General features: G+C 38.3%; 1 protein-coding gene across 3 annotated transcripts in view; it reads left to right on the top strand.

Moving 5' to 3' along the window:
• bsna (bassoon presynaptic cytomatrix protein a) overlaps positions 1 to 25,925 on the top strand; it is a gene marked incomplete at its 5' end in the record, with an annotated part of 109,948 nt that continues 84,023 nt past the window's right edge. For all 3 annotated transcript variants that reach the window (XM_024292372.2, XM_024292371.2, XM_024292370.2), the window contains 1 exon segment: positions 1 to 527. In XM_024292372.2, coding sequence (XP_024148140.1) covers positions 1 to 527 — 527 coding nt within the window.

Below are 25,925 nucleotides of genomic sequence, written 5' to 3'. Positions count from 1 at the left end.
GTGGAATGGGAGGAGGAGGAATGGTAGGAATGGGTGGAGGCACGGGAACCGGAATGGGCAGTGTTGGAGGAATCGGGTCCAGAGCTGGTGAGCCATACCGCCTAGCCACTCATGAGAGTCCAAGCTCACCTCGACACATGCAGACCAGCCAGGGAGCTAGCATGGGGCACGGCCAAGGGACTGGTCACGGGATGGGTCAAACTTCAGCTATGTCCGGCATGGGAGCTCACACGGGTCAAAGTCCTGGTCAGCATGCTTCTCGCAGAAACCTCCAAGTTGACTTCAGTGGTGGCGGAGGCTCCAGGACGGGCCGGTCTCCCTCCGTGTCTCCTGATCGCGGCATGACACCAACCTCTCCTTACTCCGTGCCACAGATTGCACCCATGCCAAGCAGCAAACTGTGCCCTGTGTGCACCACCACAGAGCTGTCCAACCCACCGGCTGTACCCAACTACAACACCTGTACCCAGTGCAAGGCTACTGTCTGTAACCAGTGTGGGTTCAACCCAAACCCCCACCTCACTGAGGTAAGTCGCTTTGACAAAGAAAACCGAGATCTGCATGAAGCTTTCTTCCTGTTCAGTCTAAAAAACCTTGAGGAGTAAAAAGCTTTTTTACATCAGACAAAGACAACAGATAGTAAAGTGGTAAACGGTGTATACTTGTATAGTGCTTTTCCTCAAAGGACCAAAGCGCTTTACAGGTACACACACATTTGATGCCGAACACTGGCGCCAGCCTTCCACCAGAGGCAACGTGGGGTTTAGTGTCTTGCCCAAGGACACCGACACATGGGCGGGCAAGGTGGGAATCGAACTCTTAATCTTCAGATTAGGAGTTGACCGTTCTAGCGTTGCACCATGGCCGCCCCCGTGGCCCCATAGTAGCCAAAATAGAAAACATGTCCGGTCCAAATCCATTCTTCATGGGTCCAGGTCCTCACTTAAGATGATAATTGGTTCTCAATAAACTTACCTAATAAATTAAAGTTAAGTAAAATCTAAAATTAGAAACATAAAAAACAAAACTCTTTATGCATTCTGTTGGTTTGTCATTGACATTTATATTACAAAGATACTTTTTTATGGTGTATGTTTAATGTGATTGATTTGAGTAATTGAATGAACTGTTAGTCACCTCAGTTGAAAAAAAAATCCTACTAGAACAAGATAATAAGGGCGAAGAGAAGCAGTGCGAGGACTTTGCATGTCTTTGTGATGGACAGCCAGTAAAAGGACTCTGCAAGTGGCAGTAATTCCTCCTGAGACGCTGTCAGAATCTCCATTAACATGCTGAGACAAGACACCCAGGTCATGATATCACTCTGTGAGTAGTACACAGAGAAAGCACTTGGCTTTTGAAAAGGGTGTGTAAATAAATGGGGGAGAGGCAAGAAAAAAGGAGCAAAAAATTGAATGCGACTGCATAGTCATTCAGAGGTGGAAGAAGGTGTGGGGAGGACAGGGGAGGTCATTATTTGATTGAGAGGCAATAAGGCCTGTCTGTGTAAATAGTTCATACTATCAGACCAGACAGAACATAACCACAGAGGGTAGAGAAGTATGTGACTGCCCTGATGCAGTAGCTGAGGTTAGGCATTGATTATCACTAATGTTGGATCCAAGGACTTCTTTTTGGCTGGAAGCCCAAACCGGATATTTCATTAACCCTCTCTAAAAGGGTCTAGACTGTCAGTAAAAATGAGTTAGGATCCAAATCGACAAAAAATTGCAATAGGCAATTTTTGCATTCTAACTGCACCTCACCCAATCTTTGCAGTGCTACAGTTCCTCTGGTATTAGCTTTTAGCATAGCATCCTTAAATATACAGATGTAAAGGGGTTAAACATACAGCTCTGGTTGAAATTTGATTTCTATGGGCTTGTAGTACAAGTCCATCTTGTACTGCAAATCTATTGGGGTAATTGCCACGTTTAAATCGAAAATGGGACATTACCTTTGACTGGTTTGGACAGGCATCAATTAAGGTAAGTTAAAAGGGCACATTTTTTAGATTTTTACCTTTAAAAGAATCCAAAAGTCCAGTAAATGTAAGCACTAGGTTCCAATTCAGTAATTAATTAATCAAACAATCAAAAACCTTAAGAGGGTAAGTGTTGCTTATTCCCACACTCCCCATTCCTAAGATAGGAGAGAAACATGGGAAACATGAAGAAGAAAATAATAAAAGAAATGGGAGTATCGCACCAAATTAAAGTGTGCTAATGGACACAGTACTGAAAGTCCCCCTATGGTGATTTATTATATTGTTATATTAAAAAAAAAACATTCCTAGTAATGTTTTTAATGACAAAGTTTTAAACCCAAATACTACAACCCAAAAGTAATAAAAAGCAATAGATAAAAAAAAATTTGAAAATTGAACAGTCAAAACCAGCCATCAATTTTGAATAGTTGATTAACATAATTATTAAAAAAGAAAAAAAAAACAAATGAAACAGGCCTGGACAAAAATGATGGTACCTCAATGAAAGATTGAAAACTATTTGACCAGAGTGACATGATTAACTCAGGTGTGTCCTTTAATTGACATCACAGGTGTTTTATTTATTGTTACTTTTGGAAGTTTTGAGTGATTTTAGTGAGAATTGTGGGTTTGTCCTTCTTTAAGTGAGGGGTATGAACACTTTTGTCCATGTCTGTATATTATTTTAAATAGAATGACAGGAAATTTGGTATCCTAGGTATGTTGACATTGGCAGTGGGGTCATGTGGACCCTGCAAGACAGTGTGCTGAACTTTTTCTTTTTAATGAATTTTTATCCTAACTGGTGTCTGCGGCAGACATAAAATCCTGTCCACCTTCAATCATATTTGTCCTGGGATGGATAACACGTCAATGTAAAGCTTGGGTCATCTGGACCCCATAAGATAGTACAAGGGTTTAAAAGAAATCAAAATTCAATCCACACAAAAGAAACATTAATTTCAAATTTTCAACAAACGACAGTTTCCTCCAGTACATTTAAAATGTGTACATATGTCTTTATTGCATCATCATTGAGGCTTGGCAAAACATGTTTTTAAGCAAACTGTTATTTTCTTGCTTGACAGAACAACGTGGAAGTTTTTACATTCTAATTTATGGTGTTTTCTGTCTGGACTAGGTCTTTTAAACTTTACTTTATGCTCATTCCTTCTAATCTGTAAACACAGTCCAGTCTGAGGTTAATGCTAATTTTATATTCCAAATTTCAAGCTAATGAAGTGGGAGAGAGAAAGCATTGATAAACCTTCGACTGGGGGATTTGGACAGCACTTGTATTAGATTAAACAACACACACACACACAGCCAAATGCACACCCACATGTCTGTTTGTGTGAGGGCTGGCATGGAGAAGATCTAATCTGAAACCTGTATCTGACCCAAATAATACAATCTAGTTGACAGTACACACAAAAAGCACACAAACACAAACATTGGTTCAACCTATTTCTGATGTGAAGCTAAATTGGGATGTTAATTAATTATCAGGATCTGCAGCGCTCTCTGGAGGCTCAAAATGGAAAACAAAACAGGATGAAACCCAACACAACATCCCCTTTTCTTGTGCAAATACTTTCATAAGCGGATGTTATGTGAGCATGGAAGAGTGGATTTGAAAACAAACATTTTTTCTTTACAATATCGTCTCCCATGTACCTTGCAAGGCTTTCCTTGAGCTGATCTAACAGCGGTCACTGTGAAGTCCCTCTGTTGTTTGGATTTATATAAATTATGGGTTAATCACCTCTTCTATTAAAGTTCAATATCTTGTCCATCATCTGCATAATTTGTTTCTGCATCCTCTCTTTATGCTTCTCGTCTTTTTGATGAGATACCTGAAATGCAGCAGGTGCTGCTCCGGATTGGCTCCCACAGTTTGCAATATTCTAACGTACATAAAAAAACATTTCATAAAAATCTTTTGTACAACAAATACTTTGATTTCTTATTTTTTGTGTGTAGAACTGACTGTTGGAAATGTGATTAAAACTAACCTAAAAAATTAGGGATGTCCCTATCCGATACCACGATCAATAGATCAGGCCGGATCACATGGTTGATGACTTGATTGGCATGTCTCCCGATCAGAATTGGTCATTTATTTAATTCTTGTTAACTTTACATTTCAAGCTTGTTATTCCAGATAAATACTCTATTAGAAGTGTGCATGTCATGAATGGATCACAACATGTTATTGCTGGAAAGTACAGCAGAAGCAACAGCAGTTCACACAGGAGGCTAACCAAAACAGTCAAGCTAGCAAAAAACGCTTTAAGCAGACAGCAGGTGTCTCCATTAGTTTGTTAATGCAAACACCAACCTACAAATGCATTTCAACAGAAAAAAAGTTTTTTTTATGTTAAGCTCTCTCTGTGCTGCTGACAGAGACAGCTACACACTGAGCTGCTAACTGCTAAGAGCTAGCTCCAGGATTTAACCACTTAGGACCCGAGGTGTTTTTTGATATACCGTTTTCATTTTTCTGACAGAGAAATAAAAGTTAAGAAAAATTAACTACTGTGGTGATAAAACCAAACATGGTGTACCTGTAGTATCTTTGGAAATGGTGGACCCCACAAGTTAGTAAAAAATGTTGGGCCCTCTGAAGGAGGTTTGCGAGTATGTGTGTATGTGTGTGTGTGTGTGAAAATTAAGCAAAATGGCTGTTAGAGAAGTTCAAGTCTTATTATTTTGACAAACATGGATTAACATTTTAACTTTGCATTATCCATTATTATCCCAGACGTTTAGTGTACTGTGTAGCTTTACAATCTGATAAGCTGCACACAAGACTCCACACATCCTTCTTCTCTCTGATTTAGTTGGTGTCAAATGACTTAAAAGGCAATCCAAATATGTATTTGAATGCAAATTGATGAAATTAAATTATAATATATACAGCAGTGAAACATTTTAATATGCATATTTTGATTTTAATAATATTAGTCACATATCTGTGATACGTTATTGTTATTACAATAAATGTGTACATTATTCTGCAACTCTTATTAAGCAACTTTTTTTTTCACTTCTCACACAAATTCTTCCTGTTTTATTCATTTTTGGAATCAAGAACACAGTGCTCAACAGAGGAAGGCAAAGAGGCATAGCAGGAATGACAGGTCCTTAATGTGTATTTTTCTATTTGACAATATAATGAGTTTGATTTAGAAACGTCTTCTAAAAAAAGGTACCAATTTTGCTGAATAAAACAGCTTCATGTGTGCGCTCGTGTGTGTGTGTGTGTGTGTGTGTGTATGTGGTGTGAACTGGAGTTTTCAGTTAAATGGATTAGCCAGCATGTGTGTTCCAAGACATATGAATATGAATGAAGGATACTAAAACACCCACTCAATGATTTGTTTTTAAAACAGAACAAATGAAAAGATGCAGACTATGGGGATCAGGTTTGCACACACAATCCTTTACTAGTAAAGTTTTAGATTTTCTTATCTAGAAGTTACAAAATCAGTAGACCCAATTTTTAGAGTTAAAACAAAGAAGAATCCCATAAGTGCTCCATGCAGTGTATGGTGGATCACATTACAGAAGTTAAGTAATATAGAAATGTTGTGCTGCAACAAAGCACCATACAGTTTTACTGAAAAGTTTTTAATTAACATTTTATTAATTACATGTCAAGTAGCTTTTGTATTACAACAGACTTATATTTCAAAATGTAATTCTTCAAAGCAGTATGACCATGAGGCAATAACAGATGAAATTGTGTGTCACTAGCAGAATTTATTTTCTCCTCACAGTCATTAATTTTTTAGATCTTTTTTTTCTTCTTAACATTAATTTCAGATCTGAACATCTTGTTAAACTTTAGCGACTCAAAACTTTTAGACCATTTTTTTGGTTTCCTGAAATGTGTCTGTAGTTCTGTTATTTTACAGAACCATAAGTTGTCTAATAATATTGGATTGATGGATTCTAATCTGCTTTTTTCAGGGAACCTTTTGTGTTCAAGTATCTCAAAGACCCTAATTTCTCCATTTTGCTTCTGCTTTTTCTTTCTATGAAAGTTGTAGTTCACCCTTTGACAAATCACCTTAGGGGTTGCTACAGCAAATCCGCTTTTCACTGATCCACACAGAGTTTTACGCCAGATAACCTTTTAGACACAATCCTGCATTTTATCCGGGCTGGGGACAGGCACAGGGAGAGACAAACTCTGGTCCCCTTGTGGCTACATAGGTAGGCAGTAGTGTGAAGGGTAGGGGTGTGTATCTTTCTCTCTCACACGATTTGATAAGCATCTCGATACATGGGCCGCAAATCGATACATAAAGGATTCATCTAACTTTTTGGCGATACAATACAGTCTGATTCTTTTACCAAAAACGCCAAAATCCAGATATTTCTTATTTATTTGGTATTTAAAGCTGTTAATAGTAATGTATGGCATTTGACAGAGAAAGGTATTCAGGTATTGACTTGGAAGAAGTAGCTTATAATTGGACATGTTTTTGTTTGCATTGCATGAACATAAAAAGACAAAGACGGTTGAAAAATGAACAGAAGGAGAAACTACAGTTTTTTTTCAACCAACCCAATCTTGTTGGTATGTGTGGTTTTTAAACGATACTGCAGTTGCCCCGTCAATTTTCAATACGTATCTTTTTTTTCACATTCATAAGCGATAATGCTGTTCCTCCCACTGCCCATCAATTTTTCGATGCGCATGTAACATCTTTAAGATCCCTAGTGAAGGGACCTGACTAGGGACTCACACTGGAGTTAGCTCATCGCGCCTCCTGGGAAGCAAACTCTGGTTTCCCTTAATCCAGTCCTGCATGCAACCAACTAAACCATCCAGCCACATTTCTTTTTATCAAAGTTGATAGCCCTTTTTTTCCATGTTATGGACCAAAAGTGCTGAGTATGACCATGTCTCCCTGAACCGATTTTGGGATGGGTCTGGTTCATTCTAGAAAGGAGAAACTGTCTGGAACTACCAGGCAGTGTTACATAGATCATGGTCCCGTTTTTCCCTGGGCAGGTCCCAAGTCTGGTTGGCAAAGAGGGTTGGATCCCTCAGGATCTACAATACAATTCTATTACCTGTATGAACAGTGGAGTGATGGACCTTGATGATCCCTGAGGGGAGTAGACTGACAAAAAAAACAAATGGACTGAATTGACAAAAGCTGAGTGTTGGTCCAACAGTTGTTCTTCTTGTGTTTCCACTTATGAATATTATTTTAATTAAAAAAAACCTTCCCAGTAGTGTTTTAGTTATGATTATAAAGTTTTAACCAAAAGCCAACAACCTAAATGTCTTAAAAAGCCATTTTTCATGTTGATCTGAAGCCTCTGTTTCCAAAATCTCCTCTGAGGGGGCGTGGCTTTTGGAGCTGAGCTGAGTAGCCCCGCCCCTGATCCCCCTGTCTGATTATGATTGCTCTGTGTTTCGCTGGCCTAAATCTTCACCACTGCTACATACAAATGTCAAGCAATATCGATAATGTCCAGCTTTATCGCCTGCGGCAGTTTGATCGACAGCGATTTAAAAGGAGAAATAATTGGAAATGCAAAAGCAAAATGATTCCTTATTATATTTGTTCTCTTTCATAAGAAAAATGCCACAAATACATGTGAAAAACAACAAAAAACATGATTTTCATCAGATGGGCACTTTAACCAAAAAGAACAAATATATTTTACAAGTCAAAATGTGAAACATTTTCAGGTAAACTAGTCACTTTAGATCACAGGATCTTATACTTTTGACCGTGGTTACTTCTAAAGAACACTTACATTCTCAGAAAAAGTTCTTAGTCACTAAGTTTCAAAGACGAATCGCAAACATTTCTATCGTCTTCATAACAATTGGGAAGAGTTTAACGCTTTCTTTTAAACACTTTTAAAACTCTGACATGAATATGACATGAAAAAGACTTTTAGAATGGACCTTTTACTTACGATAATTTGTTGTTATCTTCGGCCAACGCGGAGAAACTGATACAGACAGTCCGCTAACGAGAGGATCATCGAGTTCTGTGATCCACATCATAGACTGTATACCATTTTCCTTCACTAAATTATCCCCCTGGTCTTTAAACCTTCAGACAATAAATTAGAAAAATTGGGGAACTGGTTGTTACATTTATTTTTGTGATTATAATACTCGGTTAACAAAATCAGGAGATTAATTGAATATTCTTTTCGCAGCAGTGCATGTCAAAAACCAGAACACTTCTGGTGTCTCCGTTGGCATTAACAATCCCCGATAATCGACTTCCATCGTAGCTTTCTTGTTTACATCACTTTTTTTTGTTTGCAGTTACTTTTATTTTTGCTGCGATCACTTTTTTGTTTGCAGAAATGTCTTTAGTTTAATTTTTGGAAGGTTTCCTTTTTTGCTTGCTGTTACTTTTTTTTGCTGCGATGGAGGTTTTCGGTCACCGTACAGTTGGAAAGGAGAGCCGGTTTCTCAATTGATTTTCCTGCTAAAATAAAAGTTAAATACAATAAATAAAGTAGCTAAATTAAATGAAACTGACTGAAACAAGGTTTAAGTTAGATAAACAAACCATATCTGTGTAACTGTTTGTTATAACACTGTGTGATGTGTGCCATAAGAAGGACACACAAGTACAGCACAAAAGTAAAGTTGCATGTCAGTTTTAATTTTGTGACATTTCAATTAAATACTAAGAACTTTTGCATACATTCCATGTAATTGTTTACTGCTGTCGGTCAACCTCGTATTTTGCATCATTTTAAGTATTTTGCAGTTTCCTACCAACTATTGTCGTTCCGATTGTCCCACAAAAGCATCAGGCCAAAACACCAGGTAGAATGTCACAAAAACACTGCCATTGTGTGTCCACACTGTCACCAGTAATTTACAGCAATTACCTGAATCTAGACGTATAATTAGGTTTCTCTTCAAAGCCAAATCTATTTTTGAAAGGCTTTCCTTGGCTCTCATGGCAGGGTGTACATCAGCCTTCTTCTCCAGCTAAGCTAAAACAAGGATGTTTTTGCTTTATTACCACTTTTAGTTCATTTTAGTGTTCATATTTAATCCTCAGTCTCCTCATCACTTTGCTTTTAGCCTTCATTTCAACTTTTGTTTTCCTCTCACCTCAACTTTAGCGTCTGTCTTCTTGTTTTTCATGGTATGGTTTTGTCAGACTTTCATGCATGTGTGCACACACTCATGCACACATGTCTATGTCGTGGTGGAGGGCTGGTAAAGGCCCAATCCGATAATCTTTTGTGCAATATTAAAAGGATTCCCAATGGTCTTTTAATTATGATTATGCAGTTTTTAGCCAAAAAAAAAAAAAAAAACTTCTGTCGTTTAAGGTAATTTACCAAAACGCATCCTTACACAAACACAGTGAATAAACACACTGTTGCTATATTGTGTGCCCCTACACACTATATAGTGTGTTCGCCATTTTCTAGTGCTGTCCAAATCTACTAATTCCCAAATCGAGTGCACTAGAAATTTCCCGAAAGTCTGCAAATCAAGGAACATTGGCCACACCTGCCAGGTGAGCCGGCTGACGGGATAGAAATAGGTGCAGCAGCAGGTCGTAACAGCCTGTAAAATCGATATGTTTAAGTTAGATGCAATCAATGTCCTCCCTCTCACACCAATGAGTGTATCTTAAAAATAAAACCAATCACTCCAGAACTGGAATCAAAAGCATACCTTTGTCAGGTGTGATAAAATTAGCAACATATTTTACATGTCCTTCCACAAAACAAAGCACAGTATTAATAACACCACATAATCTTTCACCGTAATCTTATTTCCAGCTTCTATAGTAATAAAGGGCCGTTTACATGCTGCTCATACCTAATTCTGGGTCCATATTGGCAGTTAGCTGTGTAGAATTAGATTTGCCAACATGAAGATTTATGTATAATTTGCTCTCTTGGGCAACAGAAAAACAATAGTCATTAGATTTGTTCTGAAAACAGAAATGAACGCTTCTGAGCAAACACCAGCACGTGACGGTAATCAGATGTGCTAATCCCCTTCGCCTCATTAATTAAATCAGCTCAGGCAAATTTAAAAAGAATGGATGTCTATTTGTGCAAAAACAAGTAGCTAAAAAGATCACAATCACAGTCTTTTCCTGTATCCACAAATGATTTGACGTCATCACCAGCTATGAGGTTTAATTATGGTTCTCTGTAACACCGAATGACTGAAAGACAGACCATCAAAGGGTCATTTGACTCTAGTTGACTACCTTTAAGGACCTTTCTATGACTATTGATTTGAGTAGGAAAAATTACTAGCCCTGCTTCTTCTGTTTGCTGTAATTAGTTTAATAGAAGCTTACTTACTCTTTAAAAATCTCTACTCTGCTCATGATTCAGCCTCTGCCCATATTTCCTTTGCCCATACAACAGGAGAAGACGTTTGTCATGGAAACCAGGTCACCCACAGTTCATTTCACTGTACTCATAGTGCACGTTTGAGCGTGGAGGCTGAGATGGCACGAGGTGCCGCATGTTCCCAAGAGTAAAGCGCCCTGGGCTTGTTGGGACGTTGGTGCGGAGAAATCTTCTGGGAGCAGCTGTGATGGTAACAGCACAATCAGAGGACACAAGCACCCACAGAAACGTGCAGAAAACAAGGAGAACAGTTTTTTCCACAATTGTCTTTGTGGATTACCATTTGATCATGTCAAATGTCTTTATTTAAATATGTTGGATAAGGTTTTTAGAAATACTTTAAAAGCTGTGACAGAGTACAATAGTATTCATCAATGTTTTCTGTAGATTTATTATCTTATTAAAAGTTATCTTTGGAGCACTTTCATTAAAGCAGCAGTTCATAGCATCATATATTTAGCAGTATCTTTCAATACAGATGGACCGCCCAGTCCATCTGTGCTTGCATGTAAAGATCCAGAGGCATGAGGAGCTGCAGCATCAAATCCCAGAACAGACAACCACAGAGGTTGAAATACATATCAAAGAAACTGAAGACTATAGCAAAAAAGCATCCAAACTGGCATGTACAAATAAAACTAGACTCAGGTTATTAAATCTATAGCTTTTATTATGATCCTAAAACTCTCAATAGCACTTGGATCAAATTCTTTTACCGCACTTTTTTAGTGTCCCAGTTCTTTGTACTTGGCTTGATTGGAACCTGCAAACAAAGAGATAAAGCCAAGCTGCAGTAATGTCAGCAGATAAGTTTTAGTGGTTATTGATTAGTTGATTTTTTTTGTTTTTGTTTGTGTTTCTTTTATTTTCTTTGTGAAACCTGTGTAAGTAACTTTGAATTAAAGTTAGCACTGTTCATGTATCTATAGAGCCAAAGATACTGGAAATATAGTCGAGGCTGAATAAACGGGGCAGGGGCTCAAACATCTCCAGAGTTAATGCACATTTTCACAGGGCGTCTTGTCTGTCGTAAATACCTGAGTAACTTCTGATTTATGAGTAACTTTGGATTCGTTCCTACGTAGTTCTTGATTTGTGTGCACAACTTTAGATTTTTGCATGTATAACTCTCGATTTGTACGCAACTTTAGATTTGTGTGTACTTAATTCTCGATTTGTGCACATAACTTCAGGTTTGTGTGTGCATGACTCTTGATTTGTGCATAACTTTGGATTTGTGTATGTATAACAATTGATTTGTGCGCATAAATTTAGATTTGTGTGCATAACTCTTGATTTGTATGTAACCTTGGATTTGTGCGTATGTAATTCTTAATTTGTAACTCATACAATATATTCAGTGAGAAAATGTCAAGTTTTCACCAGATAATACTCGCAATCTAAGTTCAAAGTGACTGATCACAAATCTCAGATGACCCAGCATTCTAGCAGTATTTAAACGCATCACTCATGGATGAATCTTGGAGAAGTGTCAAGAGTCTCACCTCAGATTTGTGCGTAACTGAGGTTTTGTGTGAGTGTAACAAGTGATTCACGCATAATTTTTAAAAATGTGTGCGTGTAATTAGTTTCAAGTCATTTTAATTTGTGCTTTTTGTATTTTTTTTAATTATGTAATTTTTGTACTTATGCACAAAATGTACATTACGCATACACAAATCCAAAGTTACACATGAGTCAAGATTTACGCACCCACACATTGGGGTGATACCTATTTCTCTCCATAGTTGTTTACCAGATCGGTACATGGTGGTACGGAGCGTAATGAGTATTTAACAGCATCTATTGGTCCTTGGGTCAGTCCTTTCATGCTCCTGCCTACCTCATACAATAAGTGATGATGACACACAAGACAGCAGTTCAAAGTCAGCATCAGATGCTGGGGAACCAGAGCAGCTTGATAAAAAATGGGCTGCTGGAACAAGAAGGTTATGGTTCTGAAACAAGGTTCTGAATGGATACTTTAAAAACCACAATCAGGGATCACCACTAAGCAACTCAATGTTCTAACACACGCAAACTCCTATCACAACTTTGGATTGAAGAAGGGGGCGGCCGTGGTGCAGTGGTCGACTCCTGATCGGAAGATTGCGGGTTTGATTCCCGCCTTGCCCGCCCATGTGTTGAAGTGTCCTTGGGCAAGACTCTGAACCCCACATTGGCTCTGGTGGATGGTTGGCGCCAGTGTTCGGCAGCGGAGCCACCACCAGTGTATGAATGTGTGTGAATAGGCCTTGGAGGAAGGTAGAAATTCTATTTACCATTACCAAGAATTACAACACAGATGCACTGGAACAAGAATCCTGGGTCAGCCCTGGTCCAATCCCATCCAACAAAACCAAGTGGTGGCAAATTAGGGAAATATAAATAAAATAGGAAAAAGCTGGATAAGGATTGAGAGGTGAAGGTGACAGTGGTGATTGGAGTACACTATCAGTAACCATGAAGCTGGTGGAGTGGCCACTGTAGCTTCAGACATCTCAGTCTAAATTAGTGTAGTGCAATTGTCCAGGACCCTCAAGCTTCCTCTGGTAGAGGACCCAAACTTCCACAGAGAGTGAACAGAACATTTTTCTATCTTAAAATGGACTCTTTCCTTCTCCTGTCACTGTCCACACCTCCGATCTTGCCTTCACGGTTTTCTTGCTCTTTCTGTGAGGTATGTGACAAAGATGACGGTGAGAGCCATGTCTATGTGTGCTGAAGATCACGTCTATTTTTGGAAAGTGGGGTGGGACAGAGACTGGGGAGAATGGAGAAGTACCAGGGTTCTCTCTGCGCATGCATTAACCATGAGAACAGAGCTGCAGAGAGGCCTCAGGCAGTCAATAGAAAGGAGGGGAGTCCTGAGCTAAAAGCAGACACCTACATTCACCCAGACACACAAAAGACGCTCAAATCTACATGAGAACATTTACGTACATGCTGGGCATACAGCTGCTCAGTCATACACGAGGCTGCACATCCAAACCAAGACACATCCAGATGTTTGTGTAGTGGTGCAGCAAGCTCTGGAGGAGTTTGCAGGAATTTACAATTAGTTGTTTTAAATAATTAAAAACTTTGCTCTTAGACTCTCAGACTTGGTGTGCCCTCTGATGAGGTCTAGCTAATGAAAAAAGAACCATCAGAAAGGTTCTCGGGCTTCAGGCTATGGCTTTGTTAAAAGAAACACAGCTAAAGAACTTGTTTTAGAAAATTAGAAAAAAACAAAGAAATAAGAAGGGAAGAGGGCAATGAGGGATAAATAAGCAGATTTGCACAAATCCAGCCAGCAATTCCAAGTGGGGCCATGTGGTTTAAAAGTGGGCAGAAAATGTGGGCCCCAAATGGGTTTGTCCACAGTTTCTTTGGTGGTCCCACCTGTATTTGCCCACATTGACTTAAGTGGGGACTCCGTGCGTTAGCTTGCTACACTAGCTAGCTGCTTGGTGGACAGCTTAGCATAATAGCAAGCTCCACTGTAGCATGCTATATTGAGCTCCGCTGTATCGAGCTAGCAAGTTCTGCTATAGTAACCTCTGCTGTAGCAAGTTAGCGAGCTCCTCTGTAGCATGCTTGTAAGCTCCCCTGCATCAAGCTAGTTAGCACCACTGTAGCAAGCTAGCAAGCTCCTTTACAGTGAGCTAGCGAGCTGTGCTGTATCGAGTTAGGAAGATCTGCTGTAGCATGCTAGTGAGCTCCAGTGTCCACCATAAGTCAATATGGGCAAACAAAGATGGGACAGAAACTGCGGAAACCCATTTAGGGTCCACATTTTCTGCCCACTTTTGAACCATTTGGGGCCCACTTGGCCTTGCTGGCTGGGAAGTATCCAAATGTCATTTTAGTCGAATAAACTAATTAGAGCTAAACATACAATTTTACTACTGTAACATCCCTTTTTTGCTTTCCTCGTCCATGTTCGACTAAAAACGTTTGTTTGCAGCCATTTGATTATCCACACATTAAAAAACGACATCTCCGATGCACACCCATGTTCTTCCCCATCACATTCACGTTGGTCAGAAGGTCATAAATTAAAGAACAAGAGGAGAGACAGAAGTACAGCTGTGGGTGGTGGGGAGGAGGCAGCGGCCTAAGGGGGGTTCTTAAAGGATAGCTGGGTGCTGCTAGTGCATGATAAGAGCGCCTGAGGTGGAGGTGAATCAACTCTTCTTCCTCTGCACACGGCGCTTTGCCGTCTTGTGAGGAAAGATGAGCTATCAGTCTCTTCAACTGAAGACCACAGACACCCTCTGGTGCCCGGCTTCAATGCATCTGCCTCTAGTCATCAAAGGAATCTAATCAAAGCATAAAATGAAAATGTTAAATCAATTAATCAGACTATGTTGGCTGTGGCCCCTCAGAGAAAACTCCACCAAGTGTGACTAATATTCAACATTTCTTTTAATCTGTACCTCATCCACATTTAAAGTTAGAAACAAAACCTCCCACTTTTAACTCCAAAGACTTTTGCATTATAATATGTTACCAATCATCATTTGGGGGCAGGACCCAGTGCTAAGTAAGGCTGGTTTTAAAAATTTAGTCAGGCAAATAATATTGGAAATACTCTGAAAATGTAAAGCATAGTCACAATTGCTGTTGAGGGTGGATCCGGGGCGTCTGTGGCTGAAAAATGGGCAAACCTGTACTGGGCACCGAGCGGGCCACAGGAAAAAGCAAGGTCATAGAATGAAATGTATAACTATTTCGCAACGGCAACCTTACATTTCAATGTTGTGCTCACGCAAAGCGCCCCCTGGTGGACTATTTTTTGTATTTATTTCAGGAAACAGATTAAGGGAAAGACAAACGGTAATCGTTCGTGAGTTGAAATATCGCTATAGTTCGCCATACCCATATTGTATCCCACCTCTGTGTCATACATTTGTTCATTTTCTTTTTTTAAGACAAAGAATGTTTTGCAGGTGGTTGCAAAAAGTCCTAATTTTAGTTGAAAACTGTTTTTGGATGGAATTTTGAAACAAAGGAATTATGGGGATTTTTAAATTGACTCAAAACAAAAAGTTGTAAATCACACTCAAACTGATAACTCCCTTAGTAATTTGATTTATTGGTTTATTTGAACCACTCATTATGGAAGAATACAATAAAAAATACAGAATATATGCATCATATCCATATCATAAATTAAACTAATTAGAAAATTAACAAAAATGCGCCAAGATGTTAGACGATGATGCCATCTTCTTGATAGTGTATTAATCATATATATAAATAGATATTTTTGCAGTAATGCATACAGTACACACAGTCACATACAATTAAATAAACTGAAAAATAAAAAAAGTTAGAATTTTATTTGTTAATTGAAAAGGAGTGAGGAGAAGTAATTGTATAAACTCAGCTCTGAACAAATGCACAAAACATTATTTTTTAATGTATTTTTCATGTTATTTATAACAACAAGATGAAATATAAAAATAACATGCAAGCAGCCAAGAAAAGCATGCCACCTAGACTCAGCAAAAACAGTTACGGTTCCTTCTAGCCTTTACTGGAAAACATCGGCTCAAAAAGTGCTTAGTTTTCACTTGAAAGGATTTAATTTTTTTTTCTTTTTGGCAGAGGATTTCTGCTAGGTGGATGTTTGGATTTTGCTGCACATTGGCTCAATGTTTTTTATTTTTTACACTTTGCTGCTCAGTTTGAAGTTCTTGTCTTTTTGAGGAACCTAGCAAAGCTTTCCGTTTAGAATTAAAAAATTCAACTAAAATGCTCAGATAAAAAGAGTTTATCACCAACTGACATATTAATGGCAACAAGCCCACATCATAAACCCTCCACCACCGTGTTTTTGATTAATTAATTTCAAAAAGACTAAATGAAAAATACATAGATATATTTGTGAAGAAGCCATTCAGTCTGGAGTATTTATTCTTAAATAACAGTAGATCATATTGTTAAATACACACATAAAAACAAAGTTTTTTTTCTGAAAAAGTTGTTTTGCTATCTCAATGTTTAACCTTTAACACAGTCTGGAGGTTCTTAGAGGAAGATCTTATTTCTGAGCATCATAGTTTACTCTCATCGTCATGAATTGATTGGTGGCTGTTTCAGACATGTACCACTGCTGAATCCCTTGTTACTGTAGAGCAGTAATAGTTCTCTTTGGTAATGGTTTTATGGCCTCTAAAGTAATTTCACGGCTTCACATTGATGCGCAGCAGCAATTGTCACACTAAGATTATTGTTAATGTCTTTGCTTGTTAGAACTGAGACTCTTTCATTCATGGCTGAACGCTTCAGATCAGAGACGTGTCAAAGCAGCTGTTTGATGAAGGTCTGCTCACCAGCTAATAATTTATATGTCCAAGTTCATGATGGGCAGTAATTAAACAACATTAGAATTATTTTTTAATGTTATGTCGATCAACTTTGATCAAAAGGATTTAAAATGTATTTATATAAATTTTGTCTTGAGGATGATTTTCTTCGCAGCAACAACTTCATGTAGAATTGAAAATGTTAGTATAAATGACAGAGCACACAATCATTCTTTCATATTCATTCAATTAATTCACACGTGGTTATTAAGTGTATTTTTAAGTGAAATCACAGTGAAAGTTAGTGGAAAAGGAATCTGTTTTCATAAATGACTGAGCATTTTTCTATTTGATTCAATTCCTCACTTTTACAAATCTTCTGGAAAAATTTTGACCTCTTACTAGGATTTTGAAAACGTCAAAGTATGTTTTGAACTAAACAGGATCTGTTGCTCAAGACTTGAATTCAAAATAATCATGAAGTTTTAACAGTTCAAATTTTGCTTACGTCAGAATTTACACCACACAAAATACTCTCTGTTTATATTTCTTTGTAAGAATATATATATATATATATATTTAATTCTTTTGGAATAAAATGAGAACAACTCTTTCTTTGGTCTTTCAGTTTTTCATATGACCTGCAACTGCCATTGTTCAGAAACATTTTTGTTTCTTTTATACTGACTGTACATTAGAGGAAGTGTGTGTATATATATATATATATATAAGTTCGAGAGAGCTAAAATTCTTTTAAAGTTCTGATCTTTTTTAGCTTAATTTTAAGCATTATTTCAACATAGGGAACAAGTTTACTATTTTATGGTTAATTTTTCTTTTAGTTTTTCTGGAAACACATCTCAGGGTTTCATGTTCAGATTCCCAACATTTTAAGTTGAAACTTAAATTTAAATGTTTGAGGAAAGGACAAAGATCCACTGTGATGAAAATTGTGTTCTTATTATGTTGTTCTGGCATTTTTCTGATGATGGAGGACATATTTAAAGAAGATTAAGCTCAAAATATTTCTTTATTCCAATAGTTATGAATGAGGAGCAGACAGAAGACATGCAGTCTGAAAAAGAGCTTTTTTTATGTTATAAAATAGACTGGGCGGTCCATTCTGATGCATCCACCTGTAGACTTCTAGATCTATGAAAGCCTTCATTTTCCTCGTCTAAGCTGAATAGCTCCAATATTGCTCGTTATTCTTGTTACTCTGTTAATGTTAGGTTGGGGGTGCGACGGCCTGTAAGCTAGAGGAGGAGCAGGGGTCAGACAGGTTGGGATTGTTTTGGGCCAACGTACACTGGAAGGTTGTGAGTTCAACCTCTGGCTGAGTTATTCTAAAAATGGGTCCCAATAACTCCTTTTTTGACAATCAGCATTAAGACGTTGGGTTGTAGGGTTGAACTATCAAAGTGTTCCAAAGCGGCTCACCACTTTCCTACGGGGTGGGTCAAGTGTGAAAAATAAATTTCACACACCTATATGTGTGACAACTAATTGGACTTGAATGGACTGCAGCTCTGCTGAAACCATGTCCAAAAAAAGACTTAGTTTTTTGGGGTTAAATACAGCATAACCATAATTAAAAGACATCCAGGAATGCTTTGAAAATAGAACTTTAACCATCGTAATAAATGTAAAAGCTTTTGTAGACGCGTATACAAAGTTGCATGCACATTTATACACACAGCAGCCAGCACAGCATTAGAGCATGTATTGAATGAGCCTCAGAATGCTGAGGCAGATTTTAATTAAGAAACACGCGTTATGGTGCGATAGTGATCAATAAAGTTGACCATTGGAGGTTATTCATCGTAGAGAGGCAGCAGATGAATGACACAGACAGTATGTGCTTGGATGGGGGAAGATCCATATCGTGAAAATGAAATTTGTTTAGACATGATAAGACTGTTGTTGCAACACATAGAATGTTTCATTTCAGGATTTAAATGAAGATTCTCAGTCATCCAGGTGACGTCTTACTATTCAGCCTTTTGTAATTTTGTGATATTTCTAAATATGTTTTACAACCATTCATTTTTAGCCACAAAAATTGAATCTGATGCATTTTTTTTGTTGCTGAGGAATCTCATTCACAGCACAGTTTTGGTGCATGAACGAGTTTCATGGCCTCTTTCAAGGACAAAGAGGTTTCATTTAGACAATTAGAGCAGTCACACTGGCTTAAAGGACAAAATTAAGACCTTGATCATAAATCAGTGATTACTTTTATGATATTTATTTATTTTTCACTTTGTCCAATTAAGTAATTGCTGTTTTAAAGGCAAATAATCTATAATCATAACAAAGTTCAATACTTATGAAACATCGTGTTGTCAAAGATTTACAATATCCTCCTTTGAACTCACAATACTTATCAAGGTTTTCATGACGTTAATCTTTTTGTCAGGATGATGGATAAGTAACTCATACAGAACTTGTGAGTTAAGTAAAGCGGGTAAAAAGTAAACTGGCTTTGGCTGTACACAAACCCTCTGTTTTTTTGAAGAGAGGGGGATTAATATCTGAGGGAATCCAGTAACTTTAAACAATAAATGGTTGGAACAACAGAGATTTTTGAGCTACGTTCACACTGACCACGGTTGTGACTGACGCCATGCATCTTGTCCAAAAGTGTGTTCAGAAACTTGTCATCCATGTGAGGTCCTAATACCTAAGGTTTTTTAGCCTGATCGTTACATGGATTGGCGCCTATGTTAATCTAATTTACAATGCATGGAAGACATGGATGGTTTATTTATTTTGAAGAGCTCTACATGAGCATTGATTAACACGTCTCCACTGCCCCATGGGCCCTGCGACATACCGGGGACCTGTCCAGAGTGTACCTCGCCTTTGCCCATAAGTAGCCAGAATGGGCTCTGGCAGAGATACAGCAGGTTAAGAAAATTCATGGATGGATAGAAGTTCAGGACAAGAATGATCACCAAAGTTGTTGTTTTTTTTTTAACTTTGGACATGCTGTGCTGCTCAAATCACGCTGATGCTACCTTCAACATTTAAATCATGCTGCCTCATATTGCATCGGATCAATGACCTAACTGCACGCCTCTGCCGTGCGAATCGCGTTGAGTGCATCTATGAACATGGCTGTGGGGTCAGACTCTGGAATGATTGTGGGACTCAGATAAAACAATGCACAATACAATACAGATTGTATTAAGCATAAATATAAGGAAACGGTCCCTAAGAGATGTGGGAAATACTTAAAGTATAAGGACTACTGGGAGCTTTTTTTTTTAGAAAACTTAGTTTTGATATGTTATTGGTTAATGTTGTGGATGAATAATGGAAAATGAAATACAGTAGAGATATCAAACAGATTTATTTATGAAAAAGCCAAGAGCTACAATATACCATATTAATATATGTGTTACAAACAGCCAGACAGCTGGTTCCACGTGCAGCAGGTTTATTAGTTCAGACAGGAACTGACAGCTAAAAGTCCACAAAGCTAAATCAGGGTCAGACAGGCAGGTCAATATGAGCATGAGATCATCCAAGAAAAAACTAGAGATGTCAGAGTCCAGGCGAGGGTCAGGGCAGGCGGCGGGCAATCAGAGAATAAGTAGGATCAGAAACAGAAGATCAGGTCCAGATAGAAACGCTCAGTAATGCAGGCAGGGTGGCACAAACAATACTTCGCACCGAATGAGTCTCTGTGTGCTGCTAAAGAAGGATGCGGGTGATTGTCTGGAGACAGCAGAGCAGCATCCAGGAACTGATAGGAGATGTAGTGCAGTCAGTACTCTGGAGATGACTCCCAACAGTGACTAGAGGGGGAGACAGAGCGCTGACTCCTGACAGCATGAATGTGTAAGGGGTGGGAATAAATAAACAGTGTCTAAAGTTGCTTCACCTGATCAAAGTCACAATAATCTGTGTTGGTCCATCAGTCATTTATCAACTGAGAGGCTGGACAAACGCTTAAAGGGTCATCGGATAACCAATAAGGGAAACAGAAAATGAATACATTATATACTTCGATTTTGGACAAAGTTTGTGTAACAACTGATGGTTGACATTCTTTAAAGACAGGAAACTTGGACTTGTACTGAATGAGATGCATTTCTGCTCTCCATTCAATGATTAGTTCATAACATTTGATTGCACATTTCTGACTTACCACTAAACATCTCCAAATTTCTTCAGTGGTCCAAAGACAAGCTTTCCAAGACAGAAATGTGTGCAAAGGAAAATAAATCTTCTTCTTTCACTTTCGGCTTATCCCTTTCGGGGTCGCCACAGCGTAACAGCACCCACTGTTTCGCATCAGTGATTTGGCAGAGTTTTTACGCCGGATGCCCTTCCTGACACAACCCTGTACTTGAGGGGCACAGGGACCCAGTTAGGCAGCAGCGTCAAGGGTCTTGCCTAAGGATGGAGATCAGTGGGAATCAAACCCAGGTCTCCTGAGTGCCAGCCCTTCACCTAGCCCACTGAGCCACCCAGCCGCTTAGGAAAGGAAAATAAATCAAAGTAGTAATTTTAGCCATCTACTGAAAAAAAATAAAGGAATCCAGGTGTGTGTGTTTTTTTTTAAACATTTCAGGAAGTGTTTTCTTAATGCCATTGATCAAAGAAGTAGTAGCGAAGAGACAAGGAGTAAAGAAGGATAATAGATGAACAGAAGGTCTGTCAAGAACTGTTGATGAATGTTCCAAAGATACAGGAGGCAGGAACACAAGAGTTTAATAATTAAACACAACAGAACTCTTTAAACTCAAACAGAAGTTTATGAAGCAAAGGGAGAAAAAAGGAGAAAAAATAAGGTTCACAAAGCAGCAGATGACCTAACATGGCTGAACTGAAAGCCAGACACTTAAATACACTGAGGATGATTAACCTAAATGAAGACAACAGTGGATAATTAACAAATTAAACCAGGTGAGACTGTGACAAGAATGAAAAACAAGCTTGAGAACAGAACATTGCAAGAATCAAGTCAACAAAACAGAGCAACAATACGAACCAAGGGGGTCACAATCCTCACAAGACCAGAAGATCCCCAGTGGGCACAGACACATCAATTAGATATCTAAATTATGGCTATTTTAACATTAATTAGAGTCAAAAGAGTTTACTTTTATAGAAGCCTATTGTGCCAAGACAACTTTTCCACAGCTAATTGTCGCGGTCCCATCATGCATTGTCTGTTGTAACCAAGCTATCATTATTCTCTAGAATGGATAGGGCTAATTAAGTAAATTAGAGAATAATTTAGAAGGTGCATTAATGAGGATTTTGTGTGCTTTAGAGGCCATCTTTGAGAGACCCACTAGATCATTTTTGCTCTATTGTGAAAGTGTTCTGTGGTTTATGAATTATGATTGCTTTTTTTGCCAAATAAAAATAAATACTGCGTTGTTTTTATGGCATAGTTTCCACACAGTGGTAATAGTCTGTTAGAAGTTTGCTTCTGAGTTGTGGGTGGGACTGTTAGGAGTGAGCTAATAGCCTGCCCGGCGTATTTTCTACTTCACAAATTATCCCTCTTTCAAACAACATTTTTCCCCTGCTCCTGTTTACGATATATGAAAAGTAATACCAAGAAATACAATTTGGGGGCTTTATATATATAAATATATATATGTGTGTGTGCGTGTGTATGTGTGTGTGTGTACACACATACATATATATACTGTATATATATATATATGTGTTTTCTATCATCAGAAAAATGCATCAAGAACATGTTGAAAACACCAAAAATATGCCTTTTGTCAATAAGCCATCAGTAAACATAAAGACGTACAAAGTTCCGCATGCTAAAGGACAAACTAGTGCTGTCTAAAAACAGGATCACTTTGGTGAAAGTACATTTGTTCAAGTACATATATATTTAGCAGAGGTTGTGCACCCTGTTTCTGTCGCTATACTTTATAGTCATTTTTGTGGGTTTAAAATGCCCCAATTTGGGATTAGATGTACAAGAGTGTTGAAAAATTAAGAAGTGCTGCTCTGATTCTTCTGAAAGAATGCTGCTCACACATACATTTGCATATGTTTATATGTGTTGGCTCGTTGTTTTGATATAAGCTTCTCAGACCTTTTCAGGTAGATTTCAGTGGAAATGGTTGCTACATATTAAAATGTAGAATTTTGTGATTACTAGTGGTCTTTGAACAAAAACACAAAAGAAACTGTAAGATTGGGTGGTTTATTCTATATCTTGTAAAAAGTACTCTAAAGTAAAGTACTTCTTTATGCAGAAAGCTTTCAGAACACTATTGGGAGATGTCCATAGTGTAAAAAAATAAAGTTGTCTGAGATGTCAAGTAAACATCTATATTAGTTATCTAATAGAAACTGTGTACCAGGAGAGAAATGGGATGGAGTCAGGCCACTTATACACTATTTTAAGTTCAAATGAAACTGCTTTTATTTTTTTAATCAAATTTTTAACCTCTAACTGTTGATGTGTTCTTATAAAAAACAAAGGTTCAACTGTTTACCTGCTTGAATATTTTATTTGAGCTGAAAAGGCTTCTTAAGGTCACACCAAATGTGATTCGAGTGACAAATTCGCGTGGCCAGCCCCTCTTTCGCTGCGAATTTGCTGCCTGAGCTCGACGCCGTGGCCGCATGTATGAGGAGCTACCAGCTAATGTTTTTAGGATGCTCGCTATAAGGAACAGAGTCACGCTCACAAAACCCTATCACGTTCTGTATGATCACATGACTTCTTGGGATGAAACGTAGCTCTGTTAGAACATTTAAAACCTGTTCAACAGAACCTTTTATGTGTAAACGAACTTCAAAGTGAGTTTCAGATTACTGTTCGTACTCTCAGCTAATGATGAGCTCCCCCTGCCTCCTTCATGGAGCAATAGTGGCGTGCGCTAACGTTAACCTCGCCTCTTTTGGGACGTTTTAAAGGAATCACGTCTCAGACTGATTCTACCTGACACTGAAAGTTACATTTACACAAGTTTAGAAACACTCGGCTGTGGAGTAACTGAAACACAACTAATGGGTCATAAAGATAAAGACAGAGGTGATCAGAAATGTCTTTCATTCTAGCTAGCATTAGTCCAAATGAAAAGTGACAACGGTATTCACATGTAATTTTGTAAATACTGCAGTCAGTTCTGAAGTTTTTTTTCTTGGCTGGACGGACCTATTGGAAAGGTTAAGGTTAGGATTACGGTTCCGGTTCGTGTTTATGCTCCAAAAGGTTCCTGATCACGGCCAGAGCTGCAGCAGTTGCTGCAGCTGTGCTTCATGCTCTGGCTGCATGACAGCTAACAGGACTTCATTAAATACTGCGACGTTTAGCTTTGGATTCACATAAAATACATGAAACAATGCATCGATCTGCATCTTGCCTGCACCTACAACGTGTCGCCAACATGAATGTCCATCAGTTTTAGAGCTGGTTGCATGTAAACATGCGCTAAAAACATTAGCATTAGCAAATTACCTTCACAGTTTGCTATGTAGGACGACAAATACAATTTAAAATCTTTTTGCATTTTTATGTTGGGATATTTTACTAGAAAAACAAACAATGCAGCTAACATAATTTAGAGTGACTCTTGTTAGCTCCAAAAGACATCTTTTAAAGTCTAAATACTCCACTATTTCCACATAAACAATAGTCCATGGCTCCAACCGGAAAAGACTGAGCATTCAAAGGCTGAATGCGGAAGTAGGTCGTGCATCTGGCCGGTGTCTGAAATTTTGATAAAAGAAAGTAAGCATGGTAAAGCAAGTGTCAAATGTTTTAAAAACCTTACAAAGTTTCCACTTTGTTTAAAAAAATCATTAAACAGTTTAAAGTTAATATTCCCTGAAGAGAAATGCAAAAGTCAAACATGTTACTGCAGAGGATGTGATAAATCACGGCTCAAGTTCTCTCTGTGAAATAGCCGGGACACCTGTTCGCTACTTGTAGTGTTTAGAAAATGTGCTGCATGAATATTTAATGCTGGCAGCTGCCTGCCAAGTATGTGTTTGAGGTTAGTGCATTGTTCTCATGTTTTGAGTGTTTTGGTTTTCATCGCTCTTCGTGCATGACAGTCATCAGAAACAGCTCCTCGTGTTATCAAGGCCTGAAGTCTCGGGGGATCTTTGTTGTCCCCCTCTCGTCATGACAAAATGATGTTTTCTTTATAAAGGGTAATGTGTGCATCTGTGTTTGTCTTAGCCTTATAGGGATCGTGTGCGAGTCAGATAAAGATGCCAATAATGCACAGATGAAGCTGTAATCCAACTGGATTAGAGCAGAAAAGACTTTTTACAACCACTTGCTGCACTAGTTTGATAATTGTTGCCTCACAAGACAAATAAATAAATAAAAATCAACAAAGTTTTTCTCATCTTTTCTATTTTGACTATATTTTGATCTATTGGAAAAGTGTTCCCGTGGTCTTTTAATTATGATTACCATGTTTTATAGAGTATAAATTGCAGTTTTTTTCATAGTGTAAGGGTGCGACTTAGGGCCAACTTATTTGTGTTTTTTTTAAGACATAAATAGGCTCATATATTTGTTATTTTCCCAGTAAACACTGGTTGTCCTTTTGCGTTTGTTTCCTCTAACAACCGCTAGAGGGCGCTCCATCTGAGTATGTGTATTTGCTATTGACAACAGCAGAAGAAGTGTCGTCCAAAACAAACGGGGAAGAGAATCTGATTGTTTTCCTCTAAAACTTTGATATTTTTCTTAAACAGATCAAAAGATTATTATTATCGTATTTATTTATTTTTTGTCACGTTGGACTTGTTAGATTTGTTCTGGAACGTCACACTTCTCTCCCAAAAGTGCGACTTATACTCCAGAGTGACTTATATATGGTTTTATTCTTCTTGATTAGACATTTCTACTCTTGCGACTTATACTCCGGAAAATATGGTATGTTGCTTTTTTAGCCAAAACCCCCCCAAAAAACTGTCTTTTTGTAGGACATAGTTTCTGCAAAGCGGCAGTAGTTCTTAAAAATTTGCCTCTGATTGTTAGCGGACTAACCCCGCCTCCCTTTCCCCTCCCAGTTGCTGAGAGCTCCCTGTCAAAGGCATTATGGATCTAGTCGTCTACAAGTGCCTGCATCAGAATGGGGCGGAGCAGGGAGCTTTTGGCCCGCCCGGTCTAGATTTTTGTGTCCGAAATAAGTTATTTTTTAAACTGCTTTTTTGGTCTGCTCCTGATTCACAACAATTCTTCAGTCTCCTCCCCTCAGGACGGCGGTTCAGGACTTTGTGCACAAGAACCACTCGCCACA

The sequence above is a fragment of the Oryzias melastigma genome, linkage group LG7 (assembly GCF_002922805.2).
Source record: "Oryzias melastigma strain HK-1 linkage group LG7, ASM292280v2, whole genome shotgun sequence".
NCBI lineage: Eukaryota > Metazoa > Chordata > Actinopteri > Beloniformes > Adrianichthyidae > Oryzias > Oryzias melastigma.
The sequence above is the reverse complement of the archived record's forward strand: the minus strand, read 5'-3'. Positions and strand labels throughout refer to the sequence as shown.